This window comes from Carettochelys insculpta, chromosome 28, assembly GCF_033958435.1.
Source record: "Carettochelys insculpta isolate YL-2023 chromosome 28, ASM3395843v1, whole genome shotgun sequence".
NCBI lineage: Eukaryota > Metazoa > Chordata > Testudines > Carettochelyidae > Carettochelys > Carettochelys insculpta.
Genome location: NC_134164.1, coordinates 13206130 through 13225202, shown reverse-complemented (window position 1 = coordinate 13225202; position 19073 = coordinate 13206130). Strand labels below are relative to the sequence as shown.

At 57.0% G+C, this 19073-nt stretch overlaps 1 protein-coding gene across 1 annotated transcript in view; it reads right to left on the bottom strand.

The window, feature by feature from the left end:
• Window positions 1-1208: 1208 nt before the first annotated feature.
• Window positions 1209-19073, bottom strand: part of LOC142002536 (uncharacterized) — a 63623-nt gene continuing 45758 nt past the window's right edge. Inside the window, 2 exon segments of the mRNA XM_074978713.1 lie at window positions 1209-1752; window positions 1754-1984. Coding sequence (XP_074834814.1) covers window positions 1209-1752; window positions 1754-1984 — 775 coding nt within the window.

The following is a 19073-nucleotide window of genomic DNA, read 5'->3' as shown; positions in this document are numbered from 1 at the left end:
CCCAGCAGGATAAGGAAATTTCAAGGGGGAAGCAAAGGGGTCCCAAGCCATTCCCGGGCAGCGTGGGTGCATCAGTTCAGCACTGGGCGTTGCTGGGGGAGAGGTGAATTACCGCTGGGGTGGGGGGAGAGCTGTGTGTGTGCGCCTGGGAGTGAAACTCCCCATCACCCACTAGTGTGTGCACATGGTGTGCAGGGGCATGGCTTGGGAGTCTCTCTGCAGACGCAGGTCTGGGGCAGGAGCTTGTCCCTCACACAGAGCAGAACGTAGCTCCTGGCTGCTCAGGAAATTGTTCCTGTATTATAAATGTGCATCAGGAGCTCGTTACCACTGACCTGTCTGGAGAGAGCCAGTAGCCAATACACACCATGAACAGGACTCCCCAGAGGATTGCCTGGGAGGACATAATGCTGAGCACAGGGCTGGATAGACTGGATGGTGAATAACTAGAACCAAGGGTATCACCTCCCTGTGTTAGTAGCAGACAAAGGGCTTTGGGGGGTTACTCCGATGCTCCCCATGACCTCTCCAGCCAGCTCAGCCATCCACCTGTCTGTATCTGTTACTTCTTCCTCCAGCACGATGGCAGCCATCTGCCAGCTCTCTGAACTCTCCAGCATGGCCCAGAGTCCTGTTATGCTGCAAAGCAGGTTAGAGGATGCCAGAAATATTAATATAATATCTGGAGATATGCACCTCATAGAACTAGGAGGGACCTTGAGAGGTCATTGAGTCCATTCCCCTGCCCTTCTCTCTCCCCTCCTGCCCAGGAGACTCCTGTCCCCTGCATCAATCTGACGTTTGCTGCAGCCCGGATGGGAGTCAGGATGCCCAAAATCCCCCCACTTCCACCTGCACCTCTCTGCACAGATGCCAGCACCAACCCACCTCTTCTTTCCTCCACCTATCCTGGTGCAATCTGCTCCCGCTGGCAACAGCCCAGCTACAGGTTGGGAAACAGTCCTACCTCTTGGATTTGTGGGCATCAGCAACAGCAGCCCAGCTGGGAGCTCACAAGCACACTACAAACAAACTCTCCCACCTCACTAACACCAGCCCCACCCTTATTTCTCCCACCTACCCCATGCAGTCTGCCCCAGATGCGGGAAAAGAGAGTGCTGGGTTTCACGTTACCAGACAGCTGCTGTAATCCAAGTTGTCTCTCTCCTCTCACAGCTGTGACAGTCCAGATGGGAGATGGGAAGCCCCTAACCCCCACCTCCGCCACTACCCAAATTCCTCCCCCCAGCCACTTTCTCTCTCTCTCCTCCTCTTGCTCTATGGGTTTTCCCTCTTGTGTGGATTCTCCCATGCCTAATAAGGCTTGAGCGCTGACTGAAGCTTTTCCCACACTCCAAGCATTTAAAGGGCTTCTCTCCTGTATGCACTCTTCCATGACTAATAAGGACTGACTGGTACCTGAAATTTTTTCCACACTCCAGGCATTTAAAAGGCTTCTCTCCTGTATGGATTCTCCCATGGATAATAAGGACTGAGCAGTCACTGAAACTTTTCCCACATTCCAAGCATTTAAAGGGTTTCTCTCCTGTATGGATTCTCCCATGTATAATTAGGTATGAGTGGTACCTGAAACTCTTCCCACGCTCCAAGCATTTAAATGGCTTCTCTCCTGTATGGCTTCTCCCATGTTTAATAAGATCTGAGTGGTACCTGAAACTTTTCCCACATGCCACGCATTTAAAGGGCTTTTCTCCTGTATGGATTCGCACGTTTAATAAGGACTGAGCGCTGTCTGAAACTTTTCCCACACGCCAAACATCTGAAGGGCTTCTCTCCTGTATGGATTCTCCTATGGCTAATAAGGACTGAACGGTCACTGAAACTTTTCCCACACTCTAAGCATTTAAAGGGCTTCTCGCCTGTATGGATTCTCCCATGGCTAATAAGGTGTGTGCACTGACTGAAACTTTTCCCACACACCAAGCATTTAAAGGGCTTCTCTCCTGTATGAATTCTCCCATGGCTGATAAGGCCTGAGCAGTGACTGAAACTTTTCCCACACTCCAAGCATTTAGAGGCTCTCTTTTCCTTGAGATTTCTATGCTGGGCTGTGGTGTTCTTGGGATTATTGCCTATTCTTGCACATTCAAGGTGTTCATCCATTTTCTTCCTTGGACTGTTGCCCCAGTTCCTCTCTGACCTGTGCCAATCACTCCAGGGTTTTTTCTGTTCCAAGTACTGGGGAAAATTCCCTTCAGCTCTTCGCATGAAGGACCTCTGCTGCTCCAGTTCCTCAGAGCCTTGCCTCTGTGGATTCCCATCTTTGTCATCATTCATCAGCTGATCACCTGCTGAGGGGCAGAGAGAATCCAGGCAGGAGTCATTGTCTGGGCTGGTACAAAGGACCAAAAGTAGAAGAGCAAAGAGGGAAAACAGTCACTGAGGAGAAGACTGGGAATTTGGATTCTTCCTCCACATCCCATCCAAACACTCCCATGAATGACAAAACGAGTAGAAAACACTTGACAGCTGACAAGAGTGACGGTGGGGGCAGCCATAAGCGATATCTGCCTTGACACCTGTTGGGCACAACTTGACCTGACTGAGATGAGGCAGAAGGGAGGGGGCTCACACAACACTCTGGGGGTTTTAATTTTTTCCCTCCATTTTCCAGATACTTTCTGTATCAGTGTCACTGATTCCTCACCTGTGCCACTGACTCCTGAGCTCTTCCTGTCCTGGACATCTGGGACCCACGGCTCTTCCCCTGCTTCCAGACAGGTGATCAGGGCAGGCTTGGGAATGGGGAGTCCTGCCCAGGGGTGAGATAAGGCGTGAGCACAGAGCACTGAGGACTGGGGCTTTATGGTTCACAAAGCGCACAGCTTGAGTTTAGCTTGAGCTGATTTGCTGGGGATTGTCGGACATGACAGACAGGAACATGGTCACTGAGGCCCCTGGGGAGAGGCTGATGTGTTCAGAATTTGCGGCTCTGGGGAACTTGATAAGGCACAGGATCAAACCCCAGCCTGTGTCTGAACCTCCAGTGCCCAGAGCCCTCCCATACATGGAACAAGTCCCAGGAAGGGAGATGCACAAATACTGTATGTACGTAAGAATTAACACAGACAGCGTAATACACCACTTCTGTCATTGTGCCAGCTGGGGGGTCGGGGTGACAAAGCATGAGCCATGAACCTAATGGACGTCGAACTTGTGGGTGGAGGCAAGGATGTGAATGTCTCTCACACACTGGAGCTGTGGGGGCTATGAGACCCATCCCCCTCCAATCTAACTGACTAGGGACGAACCTGACCAGATGCAGAAATACACGACCTTTGGCTTCAACAGCTAAAGGGACGGGAACACTTACCCAGTGAGGTCACAGTGACATAGTTCTCCTGCATGACATCCCTGTAGAGGGCTCTCTGAGCAGCATCCAGCAAAGCCCCCTGCCCCTCGGTGAAATACACAGCCACCTCCTCGAAGGTCACCAGCACCTGAAACAACAGGTGCTCCCCACTCAGAGCCTGATGCCCCAATAACATCCCTCTGAGTCATGGAGGACAAACAAAAATAGGGCAGCTCTGGGAGGGCTGGAGGAGCAGAATCCCATCCCTGCCCTGCTCAGAGTGGCCAGGAGGTTCCAGAGAACAGAGTGAAGGAGCGGGTTCTTTCTCTCTCCCAGCAGATGGAGGAGGGCAGTGTCTTCTTGTTTACCACACACCTACTACACACATGCTGTCATGGGAAGAAGAGTGCTGGGCAAGGAACAGGGACAGGAATCCCTTTGTATTTCGCTGCACTCTCACCTTAGGAGATTCAGGCTCCAGCACACTCCTCTGTTTTCCCTCCCCTGCCCAGGGAGGTTCTTTTCTCTTTCGGAAATAGGGAAATGTTCAACTCCTATCCCCAATGAGCCTCGTTATAAATCAGCCCTTGGGCGAGCATGTCCCAGCAGGGTTATCACAGCTTGCCCCCTTCCTGCCCCTCTCCCTTCCAACCCCCTCCAGCAGTTCCCTCACCCCCCAATCCCCTACCTGAGCTCCTACCAGCAATGTCTCCCCAGACAAAGGAGTTCCAAACACCACTAACACCACCTCCTTACCAGCAGCTGTTCCCCACACACACACCACTAGCATCAGTGCTTCCCTATACCCACCTTCCTACCTACAAGTGTCAGAGAGGAGCTGTGTCAGTCTGTATCTTCAAGAACAACAAGAAGTCCTGTGGCACCTTATAGACTAACCGATATTTGGGAACAGACGCGTGTGTGGGTAAAGACCTGCTTCGTCATCCGATGAAGGGGGGTCTCTGCCCACAAAAGCTTGTACTTATGCTCCAAAATATCTGTTAGTCTATAAGGTGCCACAGGATTTCTTCCTACCTACAGCCATTCCCCCACCCACTGGTACTGTCAGCACCTCCCTACCCACAGCTTGATTCCCCGCACTTACCATTACCATCAGCACCTCCTTACCTGAAGCCGATCCCCCCACACACACACACAACACTACCAGCAGCACTTCCCTACACACAGCCATTCCACAAACACACTATTTCTGGGGGTGACTCACTACATGCAGCACTTCCCCCCCACACACACATGCTGCTACCGGCATTGCCTCCCCACACACAGGTGTTATACACCGCTAACAACACCTCCTTACCCGCAGCCGTCCCCTGCCCCCACAACCTGCTATAGGCAATGCCTCCCTACACACAGCAGACCACCCCCTACAGCACTACCAGGAGCACCTCCCCACATAAAGCCGTTCCACAAACACACCGCTAGCAGCAACATCTCCCTACACACAGCCGCTCCCCACACACACACCACTAGCAGTAACTTCTCCCTACACACAGCTGCTCCCCACACACACATCACTACAGGCAGTGCCTCCCTACACAGAGCCAACAGCCAACATACAGCTACCACACACAGAGCTATCGTAAGTACCTTCTGACACACAGCCAGACCCCCTCCACACTGCTACCGTCAGCACCTCCCTCACCCAGCCATACCCTCCACACACACATTGCTACCAGCTGCACCTCCCTACACACACGCGGACCTACCGCAGGCTCCTCCCTAAACACAGCCATTCCCCATACACACGCCGCTACTGACGGTGCCTCCCTACCCACAGCTGATCCCTCCCACACACACTGCTACCAAGAACACCTCCCTACCCACAGGCATTCCCCACATGCACACCTCTACCAATGGCCCCTCCCTAAACACAGCCATTCTCCACACACACTGCTACCATCTGTGACTCGACACATGGATTTCCCCCCCAACATACACCACTAGCATCAGTGCATCCCTACACACACCTATTCCCCCACTCACCATTACTGTCAGCATGTCCTTACCCACAGCCGTTCCCCTCACCCACTGCTACCATCAGCACCTCCCTACCCTCCACCAAGCCCCACCACAAACACCGCTACAGTCAGCAGCTTCCTACCCACACGAACCCCCATACACACACCGCTACCAGCAGCACCTCCCTACACACAGCCATTCCCCACATACACAGTGCTACTGACTGCACCTCCCTACCCAGCACCTCCCTACACACAGCCATTCCCCGCATACACAGTGCTACTGACTGCACCTCCCTAATCCCCTACACACACCACTAATGACAGCACATCCCTACCCACAGCCATTCTCCACACAAACACCACTACTGACAGCATCACCCTACACGCAGCTGGTCCCCCAAGCACACCGCTAACAACTGCACTTCCTTTCCTGCAACAGTTCCCCCCAACACACACCGTCAGTGACTCCCGACACACACATCACTACTGAAAGCACCTTCCTCACACACTCATTCCCCACACACACAGCACTACTGACAGCACCTCCCCACACACCTGATCCCCCAAGCACACCACTAACAGCACTTCCTTACCTGCAACTGTTCCCCTCCCCCCACACCATTACTGTCAGTGACTCCCTACCCACAGCCATTCCCCAAACACACATCGCTATCACCTGTGCCTCCCTGCACACGCCCGTTCCCCCCCCGACACTATTACCATCAGCACCTTACGACCTGCAGCCGTTTCCGCCTCCCACTGCTACCATCAGCACCTCCCTACCCACAGCTGTCCCCCCCCCACACCACTAACAGCAGCCCCTCCCTACACACAGGCATCACACAAACACACCGTTGCAGGCGGCGCCTCACTACATGCAGAACTTCTCCACACACACGTGCCTCTACTGGCAGTGCCTCCCCTCACAGACGCGTTACCTACACACACTGCTAACAACAGCATCTCTTTACCCACAGCCATGCCCCAGACACACACACCAGTACTGACAGCGCCTCCCTACACACACCACTACTGGCAGCGCCTCTCTACACACGGCCATTACACACACACACACCACTACTGGCAGCGCCTCCCTATACACAATCAGTCCCCACACACACACCGCTACTGGCAGTGCCTCTCTACACACAATCAGTCCCCACACACACACACCGCTACTGGCAGCGCCTGTCTACACACGGCCATTCTGCACATATACTGCTACCAGCAGCTCCTCTCTACACCTAGCCGTTCCAAACTCTCACACACACACGCCCACCACCGGCAGTGCCTCTCTCCACATAGCCACCCCCTCCATACACACCACCCCCCTACAGTCAACACCTCGCTATTCACAGCCCTCCCCCACACACAACACTACCAGCAACTCTTCCCTACCTGGAGCCATTCCCCCCACACAACAGTGAACGCAACTGTTCCCCATTTGACTGTGCTAGAGCCGTAGCAATTTCTTAAAGCAGCCGTTTGTTACGATCACATGTATCATTAACTACTACCCATTTTTTACAGGGAGCAGAGTTACTCATCACCACACGGGACACAGGGCAGCAGCACAGAGGGCAGGCAGCCAAGACCAGGGCTGTCATGCCTCAGGGGACGGGGGAGGCAGCAGCATATGGCATGTGTGTGACCTGTGGCCGGAGGGGTGGACGCAGGAGCGAGGACAGAGGCCGGGAGAGTTGTGGGGCTGAGATCAGTGGCTGAAGGATGTAGGACTGAGGGTAGGGGCTAGTGGGAGACAGTAAGGGGCGGGGGTTCAGGGTGGGGTGCAGAGGGTGGCAGGAAGCTCAGCATACAGGGCTGGCAGGTGTGGGGGGCCTACTGGGAACTCCCATGGCAACCTCGGGGGGGATCAGGCCATGGTTCCCAGCCCCACTTCCTGTCCCTGTGGGAGGGCCAGATCATGCCACAGCTCCTGCCTCTACCCTGCCTCATCTGTCCTCGGGTGCATGAAGCCAGTTTGATCCATGATTCCCAGGACCAGCATCTACTGCGGGGTCGGGGGGGGTCTGTTAGGCTGAGGCTCCCAGGCCCCCTCTTCTGTCCTCAGGGGGTGCATCAGATGATGGCCGTCCAGCTTTCCCCACCCCAGCCTAAGCTCCACGGGAGGCTGTAGATATGGCATGGGATTGGGCCTGGCCACAGCTATGAGGGGTGAGGTAAGACTGGGCTATAGTGTGGGGCATGGCCCTGAGGTGACCTGGGGGGCTGGGGCTACGATCAGGTGACATTCCCAGTTGTGGGTTGAAGTTGGGGAGTGGGGGCAGGGTCTGTGACTCCAGTATGGGGGAGGGAAGAAAATAGTCCCAGATGTAAAGGTGGGGGCAGACCAGGGTTCCTTGCCTCAGTATCTGGAAGGGGGATAGTCCAGGAAGGTGAATTGCTTGGGTGCAGAGTCAGAGCACTGGACCCCAGGGCTGGAGGCACTTATGTGGCCGGTGGCCAGAAAGTTTGGTACCCTCGCTCCATATGGCCATTGTGTTCCTGCTGTGGTTGCTCCAGTGGTCACTGTGCAGAATCAGTGTCCCCTGCACTCTGCCCCCAGCGCTCTGACCCACAAAAGCTCATTACTAATAAACAAATATGTTAATCTTTAAGTGCTACCAAACTGCTTGGTTTTTGGTGAGTCTGATGTATGTCATCCCTCCAGTCGGTGCACCTCCCTTTCCACATTCTGAAAAAACTGTGGGATACCCACCCTGTCCCATTTTCCGGGCATGACGAGCCCCTGACCTGGGTTTAAGTTACGGTAAGTAGACATTACATGCCAAACTTTACAGTCACAGTTCTTACAGTTTAAGAGGTGTTCTTGAGCAAACATAGCGCAGACAGACAGGCAGGCGCACTCTCCAAAGTACGGTGCACCCTCAGCAAGTTTGCGGATGACACAAAGCTAGGGGGAGCGGTAGATACGCTGGAGAGTAGGGACAGGGTCCAGAGTGACTCAGACAAAATGGAAGTCAGCCGCAAAAAGTCTGATGAGGTTCAATAAGGACAAGTGCAGAGTCCTGCACTTGGGCCAGAAGAATCCCACGTATTGTTACAGGCTGGGGTCCGACTGGCTCAGTAGTAGTTCTGCAGAAAAGGACCTGGGAGTTGTAGTGGACGAGAAGCTGGACATGAGTCAACAGTGTGCCGTTGTAGCCAAGAAGGCTAATGACATATTAGGTTGCACCAAGAGGAGCGTTGCCAGTAGATGCAGAGAAGTGATTATTCTTCTGTGTTCAGCTTTGGTGAGGCCGCATCTGGAGTACTGTGTCCGGTTCTGGGCCCCCAATTATAGGAAGGATGTGGATACACTGGAGAGGGTCCAGCGGAGGGCAACCAAAATAATTAGGGGCCTGGAGCATATGACCTATGAACAAAGGTGGAGGGAATTGGGACTGTCTAGTCTGCAGAAGAGGAGACTGAGGGAGGACTTGATAACAGCCTTCAACTTACTGAAGGGAGGTTGCAAAGAGGCTGGAGAGAGGCTGTTCACAGTGGTCACGGATGGCAGAACAAAGAGCAATGGTGTCAAGTTGCAGTTGGGAAGGTCCAGGTTGAACATTAGGAAAAACTTTTTCACTAGGCGGGTGGTGAAGCATTGGAATGGTCTGCCCAGGGAAGTAGCGGAGTCTCTACCCCTGGAGGTGCTTAAGTCTCACCTTTACAAAGCCCTGGCTGGGCTGATCTGATGGGTTTGGTCCTGCCTAGGGCAGGGGGCTGGACTCAATGGCGTTTTTAGGTCTCTTCCAGCTCTATTGTTCTACGATTCTATGACTTAGTAGTAGTAGTAGTAGGCATCCTTCAGTCTGCATAGATTATGGATCGCACCCTTTATAGTTTCAATTGAGGACTTCATTTACAGCATCTATAGTGACTATGAAGACCCACATGAGAGTGACAGTCCTTGCTGCATCTCTTGCAGATGTAGTGGGTGTCTGGCAAGTCCTTATTGTGCTTTCTGTGTGCTCGTTTCTCCTCTGCTAGCTGTCTGATCTTCATCTCGCCCTTCTGAAGGCCCTTGTGTAACCCCTGCCTCCATCTGCTGTGGTCGTCTGCTAGTTCTTCCCAGTTGTCCAGCTCGATGTCTACCTCTCTGAGGTCTCTCTTGCAGACATCTTTGTAGCGCAACTGGGGGCATCTGGGAGGTCTTTTGCCAGAGGCTAGCTCACCATACAGGATGTCTTTTGGAATCCTTCCATCATTCACCCTGTGGACGTGGCCAAGCCAGGGAAGCCGACGCTGCCTGAGGAGGGTGTGCATGGTTGGGATTCCAGCTTGCTCGAGGACGTCAGTGTTGGTCACTTTGTCCTTCCATGATATTCCAAGGATGCGCCTGAGGCAGCGCAAGGGGAAGACGTTCAGCTTCTTTTCCTGGCGGGCATACAGGGCCAAGTCTCGCTGCCATAAAGGAGGGTGCTGAGGATGCAGGCTCTGTAGACTTGCATTTTGGTGTGACTGTACAGCTTGTTGTTATTCCATACTCTCTTGATGAGCCTGGACAAAGTTGTGGCTGCTTTTCTGATCCTCCTATTTAGCTCAGTGTCCAACGACAGGGTGTCAGTGATGGTGGACCCGAGGTAAACGAACTCGTGGATGACCTCTAACATAAGCTGCATCTACACGTGCACGCTACTTCGAAGTAGCGGCACCAACTTCGAAATAGCGCCCGTCACGTCTACACGCATCGGGCGCTATTTCGAAGTTAACTTCGACGTTAGGCGGCGAGACGTCGAAGCCGCTAACCTCATGAGGAGATAGGAATAGCGCCCTACTTGGACGTTCAGCGTCGAAGTAGGGACAGTGTAGATGATCCGCGTCCCGCAACGTCGAAATTGCCGGGTCCTCCATGGCGGCCATCAACTGGGGGGTTGAGAGACGCTCTCTCCAGCCCCTCAGCTCACTGGTGGCCACGTGGAGCGGCCCCTTAAAGGTCCCCTCCCCCGCCCTGACTGCAGGAGGCTGAGGCAACGTGCAGGCTCCTGCCTGCACACGCGGGCAGCCTGCAGAGCCCTCAGCCCCTGACCGCAGCGATGGCTGCCCAGCAGCCCCCCCAGCGCCCCCAGGGGACCCCCCCCCAAGGGGAGGCAGAGCAGCCAGGGCAGCCAGAGGGCCACGCAGTCTGGGAAGCGGCAGCGGGGCCCCTCTTGGACGGAGGCCGAGATGCGGGACCTGCTGGGGCTCTGGAGCGAGGAGGAGGTGCTCCAGGTAATGGGGAGCAAGAGGCGGAACGCAGATGTGTTCACTCGGCTGGCCGACGGCCTGGCTGCCCGGGGTGACCCTGCCTGCACTCCTGACCACGTCCGCAGTAAGGTCAAGGAGCTGCGGCAGGGTTACGCCCGGGCCCGGGATGCGGCCAGCCGATCTGGGGCCGCCCCCGTCACTTGCCCCTTTTACAGGGAGCTCAGGGACATCCTGGGCTCCCGGCACACCTCCTCCACTCCGGCCACCCTTGACACCTCGGCTGACGAGCCCGAGCAGGCCCTGCAGACAGACTCCGCCCCGGAGGCAAGCCCCGGGACATCGCGGAAGGAGGAGGAGGAGGAGGAGGAGGAGGGGGGCTCCTCCTCCGCAGAATCCAGCCAGCAGATCCTCCTCCTGCCATCCCGGAGCAGCAGCAGGGCCTCCGACCCCCGGGGATCTCCGGACCGTGGGAGCGGACCCACAGGTAGGTACCCCTCTCTGGTGGACACCCCGGGGCTGGAGGGGCGGGGGGAACAGAGATGTGTCCAGGGCCCCCCACACGCTCACATGGCCATGGCCCCAAGGACACCAGGGCCATGGCCCTCACAGCACTGCAGCCATCAGCCCCTGTCCCCCGCCACCCTGCATGACAGTGCCATGCCCCATCCCCAGGCCAGGGGGGAGCGGAAACTCGAGGGGCCCCCGGGCGGAGGGGGTGGGACACCCCGCAGCAGCAGCATGTGATGGAGTGGGGGGAGTGCCAAAGGGAGACTCAGCCTACATATGAGCCACCAGAGCCGAGGAGCTCCCAGGGCGAAAGGAGGATCCTGGCACTACAGCTGGCACGTGACACCTCTGCCCTCAGCAAACAGGAGGGAGGAGCCGAGCTGGCTTGGAATTAGGGGGCGAGGGCGGGGGCCACAAGTAGAAGCTAGGGGAAGGGAGAGCTGGTAGGCAGCCAGCCAGAGGAGGGGGAAAGCTGCATCCCAGAGGGCCCCCCCTTGGGGTCTTCTCCCCACGATGGGTTGGAAGGACTGTATCTTCCGACAGCTGGTGCTGACACTCCTGCCAGAAACTGGCCATCTGTGGCCTAAGAAAGCTCTCCTGCTCTCAGACCCTGCGGGGTGAAGTGAGAGTCGCTCCCACCAGGGGACGGGGTGCAGGGCAGGGGGACCCCTGAACCCCATCCATCACAGCAGCATCTCCCGGGGACGGGGATGGGGAACCTGCAGCACAGGGCGGGGGGGACAAAGGCCACGGCTCGGGGCCCACACTAACGCCTGTCTCCATTCTTCTTTCCCCCCTCCTCTCCTGTGTCCTGCACCTGCACCTGCACCATCCGAAGGACCGGAAGAGAGTGCCGGCGAGGCCTCGGTTGTCCCAGAGAGCCCTCCGGGACCCTCGCTCCAGGGCAGCCCCTCGGCCGAGGTACGACCGGCCCCGCGGAGGACCAGACGGCGGACCCCGCGCCTGCTACCGGTGGCGGCCACGGACCCCCAGCTGCTGGCCATCCTCCGCCGGCAGCTGGAGGTGTCGGAGCAGCACCTCCGGCTGCAGGAGCAGGTGCTGGCCTGGTGCAGGGAGGCATGGGGGGCCTATATGGAGACCATCAACTGGCTGGTCGACTACCTGGCCCCCCATGCCGCGCCGGCCGAGCCACCGCCCGCCATGCCCGCTCCTGCAGCCCCACCACCAGCTGCTCCAGCCGTCGCCAGGCCGTCCGCCGTCGCCCCACCACCTCCCCGCGAGGGCCACCGCGCCGAGGGACCCCTGGAGCCACCCGAGACTCGCCGGCGCCGCTACCTTCCGGTGGAGCCCGCTCCCACCCAGCCATGGACCAGACTGCAGGCCCGGCGGAGCTCCCGGCCGGGCACGCCCACTGCTGGGCTGTAGGGGCGAGGGGCCCGGGACATGGCCCCCCCCCCTTGTTGGACAGACTTTGGGGACTGGTTTCTGTTGTTGGTGCCCCTGTTTGCCCCGTCCCCCCCCTGTAAATAGTTCTCCCCGTTCTCCTCCCTGCTTTTCTTTTTTGTTGATGGCGCACAGTTCTTTGATTTGTTGTTGTATATTGTTTTATTTGTGCACATCTTGCTTTTGTTGAACGTTTGTCCCTCCTTTTTGGTTTCTGTTTCACATATATATTTATTTATTTACAAAAAAAAAAAAAATTCGTTAAGACAAAAAAAACATTTACGTTCACCCACAAGTTCGTGCTGTCATTTCTCCTGGACAAGTGGGGGGGGGCGGTGGGGTGCTCCATGGTGTGGGCGTTGGGGCAGGAGTGTGGGGGAGGAAGGGGCGGGCAGTAGGGGGCCTGGGCAGAGTTCACCCCGCGGCCTGTTGCTCAAAGTGGGCCCGCAGGGCCTCCCAGACCCGGGTCCCCTCTGGGTCCACCTGCCGACTGGGGGCAGCAGGTGGCTGCACGTGTGCCCTGCCGGCCTCGGCGGCCCAGCCCTGAAGAAAGCTCTCCCCCTTGCTCTCCACGAGGTTGTGCAGGGCGCAGCAGGCACCCACAATCTGGGGGATGTTGTTGGGGCTGGCATCCAGGCGGGTGAGGAGACATCGCCAGCGTCCCTTGAGGTGGCCAAATGAGCGCTCCACCACCTGGCGCGCACGGTTCAGGCGCTCGTTGAAGCGCTCCTGGCTGGCGGAGAGGTGGCCCGTGTAGGGGCGCATGAGCCACGGCCGGAGGGGGTAGGCCGCATCCGCGATGATGCAGAAGGGCATGGTGGTGTCCCCCAGAGGGATCTCCCGCTGGGGGATGTAGGTCCCCGCCTCCAGCCGGCGGCACAGGCCCGAGTTCCGGAAAACCCGGGCGTCGTGGGTGCTGCCAGGCCAGCCCACGTAAATGTCCTGGAACCGTCCCCGGCTGTCCACCAAGGCCTGCAGGACGACTGAATGGTAGCCCTTCCGATTGACGTATCGGCCTCCACTGTGGTGCGGGGCGCGGATGGGGATGTGAGTCCCATCCAGAGCCCCGAAGCAGTTGGGGAAGCCCAGGGTGGCAAAGGCGGCGACAGTGGCATGTGGGTCCCCCAGCCTCACGAGCCTGTGCAGGAGCATGGCGTTGATGGCACGCACAACCTGCAGAGAAAGCACATGGGACAGCCCCAATGAGGGGTGAGCAGGGTGTGCATGGCCCTGCCCTGCCCTGGCCCCCCTGCCCTGCCCTGCCCTGCCCTGGCCTGCCCTGCTCTGCCCTGCCCTGCCCTGGCCCCCCTGCCCTGCCCTGCCCTGCCCTGCCCTGGCCCCCCTGCCCTGCCCTGCCTTACCCTGGCCTGCCCTGCCCTGGCCTGCCCTGCTCTGCCCTGTCCTGCCCTGGCCCCCCTGCCCTGCCCTGCCCTGCCCTGCTCTGCCCTGCCCTGCTCTGGCCCCCCTGCCCTGCCCTGCCCTACCCTGCGCTGCCCTGCTCTGCCCTGCCCTGCCCTGGCCCCCCTGCCCTGCCCTGCCCTGCCCTGCCCTACCCTGGCCTGCCCTGCCCTGCCCTGCCCTGCCCTGGCCCCCCTGCCCTGCCCTGGCCTGCCCTGCCCTGCTCTTCCCTGCCCTGCTCTGCCCTGCCCTGCCCTGCCCTGGCCCCCCTGCCCTGCCCTGCCCCCCCTGCCCTCCCCTGGCCCCCCTGCCCTGCCCTGGCCTCCCCCTGTGGGTTCTCTTACCTCCATGAAGACAGCCCCGACGGTGGCCTTTCCGACACCAAACTGCTGCCCCACGGATCGGTAGCTGTCCGGAGTGGCCAGCTTCCAGACAGCGATGCCGACCCGTTTCTCCACAGGGAGGGCACGCCGCATGGCAGTGTCCCGGTGCCTGAGTGTGGGGGTGAGCCACTGGCAGAGCTCCAGGAATGTCTGCCGGCTCATCCTGAAGTTCCTGAGCCAGTGGTCGTCGTCCCACTCCCCAAGCACCAGCCGCTCCCACCAGTCGGTGCTGGTGGGGTAGCTCCACAGCCGCCGGCGTGTGAGGCGGGGGGGGGTGGTGCTGCAGGGGTAGGGGCTGAGCCCCGCTGCCCTGGGGGCATCTCCTCCCCTGGGGCAAGAAGGTGCTCAGCTGCCCCCAACATGGCATGAGCCAGGGCAAGCCCTGCTCCTGCCGGGAGGGCTGGGTGGACCTCTAGAGCTGCTGCTGCTGCTGCTGCTGCTGGGGGTCCATGACTGCAGCGCTCGGGGTGTGTGTGCCTATATGGCTCCTCAGACCGCGTGCTGTGCAGGCTGAGTGTATGTGGGAGGGGCCCTTTAAGGGAGCGGCTAGCTGTTGCCCCGGAAGCGCTAGTCCGCCCGTTGACCCTGTCTGCAGCTGTGCCTGGCATCCCTATTTCGATGTGTGCTACTTTGACGTGTAGACGTTCCCTCGCTGCGCCTATTTCGATGTTGGGCTGAGCAACGTCGAAGTTGAACATCGACTTTGCCGGCCCTGGAGGACGTGTAGACATTATTCATCGAAATAGTCTATTTCGATGTTGGCTGCACGTGTAGACGTAGCCCACTACTCTAAGGAGTGGTACGGAGAACTGGCACATTGATGGGGTTGTTTATATGACTTTTCTTGCCAGGGTGGCAAAGAGAAATGCTCTCTGTGATAGGTTTAGTTGTGCATTACAGGGGAGAGCTTTGGGCAGTGCGGTCTCTTGTCAACTTGTCCTTGTTTGGCCCTCTCTGTAGTGTCCCCAGAAATCTCCTGTATTGCAACAGGCCCAGAGGTTTGTGCAGCCATTGAGGCAGTAGGAGGGAGGCAGGCTTAGAGCCAGCGCAGCTCCTGAGTTCTTACTCTGAGTTTGAGCAGTGGCAGGAGCAGAGGGGGAGCCCCCAAGGTTGAAGCCAGAGGCCCAGCTAGGGGTATGTTGGGAGACCAGGGTTTGTGTGGCAGACCCCAGATACAGGTTCACCCCATTGGGACAGCTTCAGATGGCAAAGGGGGGATAGTTGCAGTCTACACGCTTTTACACACTAATAGTGCTATCCCTGGATGGGCTCAAACCACCATCCTTTTAGTTAACAGCCAAATGCACCAACCCATTGCGCCACAGGGACAGCATGAGAGACATGAGGCCACTGCCTAGCAGAATGCTCGCCTTCCAGGACAGGCACCACACTGCAAGCCAGGCATTTTTTGTCCCTCCAAGCAGAGTAGCACAGAGGAAGCATACTGGGCCCAGCCGTGGTGGGTTGAAACCGTTCTCTGCCTGCCCTAGGCAACATTCTTTTGACTCTGGGCCTTTGATTCAGGCTGCAACCCGTAGGTGGCCAAGGCCCTAGCCCCAGCGCTGGTCAAGCTAGGCTAGTGAGTGGGCCACATGCATGGCCCTCTTTCATCTCAGTGGGCTGCAAGAGGGTTTTAACACAGTCTCCTGGCGTATGACAGTTTCACTAAATGTGCTTGTCTACCGCAATGGGAGCACTGGAATGGGAGCACTCGGCTTTCAGCACTGTGTGCAAAGACCAAGCACCTCAGTTTACTTGCCCTTTCTCTATGTGTGTGTCACTTTTTGAGAATGGCAGGAAAAACCAGTAGGCACGCAGAAACCAGTGGAATCTGGCCCCTGGGCGTGTGGCTAAGGGTAAGCAGGCTATCCGGTGGGATGTGCGCATAACTCCAAAGGGCAGCAAGGGCCTGTGGGACGCAGCTTGTCAAGCACTGGCCTAGGCCATGAAGCGAATGCGGCTGCAGCCTGCCCAGAAACTCTGTGTGTGCCTCCATGGAAGTTAAGTGCGAGTGTGTGAGAGATGACGGCCTCCTGTCTCCTCAACAGTGCTTCCTCCTCCCTTCTGCCCACTCAGAAGGGTGGGCGGCTGCTGAGGGAGTGCATGAGGGAGGCTAGGAGGTTATTCATGGGTGTGAGGCGAAAGAGCTGAGGCTCCTGACTCAGTCTGCCAGGGCTGTGATGAGGGTCAGGCAACTGAGGCACTTGGTGCAGGCGCCACAGCTGGAGGGGCCACTTCAGAAGCTGGCTGTGCCATTTTTAAAAGCCGACTGGCTGTTCTGTGTGAGCTGCTTATGGCTTTTTAAGAGCCATTTGCATCAAGTTAAGCTGCTGCCTCAGCCCTCTGGCTGCCTCTGCTCCCTCCCGCCCTGCCCTACTTTGCCATGCAAATAATGGAACTCAGTCGACTTGGTTTAAACCAATTAAACCAATTAAATTGAGTTCCATTAGTAGCGGTGGCAAAAAACAAACTTCCCACCGGTCTCCTGTTCCTGTGAGGTAGGGCAGGGGAAAGATGGAGATGGAGGGCTGCGGGGAGAGGGATAAGAGGGTGCCTGGGATCACAGAGGAGTAGGGGGTGTGGAAGTATAAGATGTGACATTGTACATAAAAGAGTTACATTGTAAAAAGAACTTAAATCACACTATGATACAATGTTACTTCTGAGCTCAAGAAGGGAAGTTATGTTGATACTGTGTGTAGGAATGTAGGGTGGGTTTGGATGGAGCCAGGTGTGCCTGGGAAAGCAGAAACCGGAGCAGTAGGTGCTAGACAGTAATTAATTAAGGTAACCAGGGAGTCATTGGCAGGGGATTGCTAAGGGTGATATGGAAATGAAGGTACGTAACTGGTCTTAGGGACTATATGGGGGGTGTGTGTGTCTGTTTTTTGTCCTTTTTTTCCTTTGTCTATTAACTTGCCTTCTTGATCTGTATAAATTAAGAGACCTGAGCCCTGGGAGGGGACTCACTTTTCTAAATGTATTAGCAGAGCAGCTTTGCTAATAAACAGAGTGGTCTGACAAATTGTGAGTCTTGAGTCTAACTTTGACAGGGGGCACAGGTGGATGAGGACATGGCGGGGGCAGGGCTGAGGGTTGCGGGGAGGCTGGAGTCAGAGTGGGTTTGGAGGGGCTGGAGATTGCAGGGGGCTGGTGTCACAGAGGGGGGCTGGGGCCATGGAAGGGGGTTGTGGGGGTCACAGATTGTTGGGAGACTTGGAGGGCAGAGGGGCTGGGGGCATGGAAGGGGGTTTGGGGGGCCTGTGAGCCAAGCAAGGGGGCCACCATTCCAGAGCCAGCTGCATCTCAGTGGCAGGCAAGGGGTCCCCCTATATCCATCCCTCTGTGCCCCAGAATTAGATGAATTTCAGTGCCGGGGGAGGGCTCCCTATGTAACCAGCCCCCAGAGCCCCACCCCAGAGCCACTTGTATCTCTGGAAGGGCAAGGGGTCCTTGTGTAACTAGACCCCACATCTCACCCAGAGCCATCCGCATTTACAGCCAGCTGCATCTCCAAGCCAGATGAGGGGTCCCCATATAACCAGCTACCTCACACCCCAATCTAGAGACAGCTGCATCTCAGTGCCAGGTGAGGGGGTCTGTGTGTAACTGGCTCCCTGTGCTCTGCCCCAGAGACAGCGTCATCTCCATGCCAAGTGAGGGATCCCATGTGACTGGTCCCTGCATCCCACCCCAGAGCCAGCCAAGTGAGGGGTCTCTGTGACAGGTCCCTGTGTCCCACCCCACGTTAGTGCCAAGTGAGGGGTCTCTGTGACAGGTCCCTGTGTCCCACCCCACATTAGTGCCAAGTGAGGGATCTCTGTGTAAGCAGCCCCGCCCCCATGCCAGAGCCAGACGCATCTCCATGCCTGGTGAGGGGGGTCCTCATACAACAACTCTGCACATCTCACACCAGAGCCAGCTGCATCTCAGTGCTGGTTCTCTTTATATCCACTCCCTGTGTTCCACCCCAGAGCCAGCCTCATCTCAGTACTGTGTGAGGGGTCCTAGCAGGAGAGAAACTCCCTAGAAGTTGGAGAATCCCAAACTCTGGCCCTGCTGCTCCAGCCCTATTCTTCCCAAAAGCCCTGCATCCCCCCTTGCTCCTCTCTCCAAAAGTGGAGGTGCCATTTTATTCTGGGACCCTGTTTAACCAGTCCTACCCCCCTGCCTCACCTCAGAGACGCCACCCATGCCCCTCACCAGAAGAAGTCACATTTCATATCTGGGCAAAGGTTTGCTGTATAACAGCTCCCCACAAATGGGTCAAGACTCAGCAATGGGTGAAGGATCTTCTCCCTAAGCAGCTCACCACCTCACCCCAGAGCCAGATGCATCTTTGCTGTGAGGGTCCCCCTATAACCAACCTCATGCCTCACCCCAGAGCCAGCTGCATCTCCGCTGCTGCACTGAGAGACCTTTATTAACAGTCAGTGGTCCAAACACAGGGAACAAAACACCAACAGGATGCCCTCACACCAGCCATGGCTACAGCTGTGCTGACCTGGTCCCCTCCCCAGCCCCCCGCCCAGAAGGCACCCCATTGAGAGTGCACAGCGGACGGGGAAGCTGCCATCTGGACAGTGCTAGCAGAGTGTCAGATGCACCTGGGGGCTCTGCTGCTAAGGTGGGGACGGTCCCATCACTGCAGCCATAGTTTAAACCTGAGTAGGATTTAAGCCAAGGAGGGCAGGAGGAGTGAGTGGAGTTTAAGTCGGGGGGGCTGCAGAACCTGCTGTGTATGGGAGGTATCCTGGAGTCACAGTTTGGAAACTTCATAACAGGGAATCAGGTTTTTGTTTTTGTTGTTTTTTAATTAAGTAGAGAGTTGTGTTATTCTGGTCTTTTTTTTTTTTTTTTTTTGTAATTTTGTTGCAGAGTACCTGTGAGCAGTCT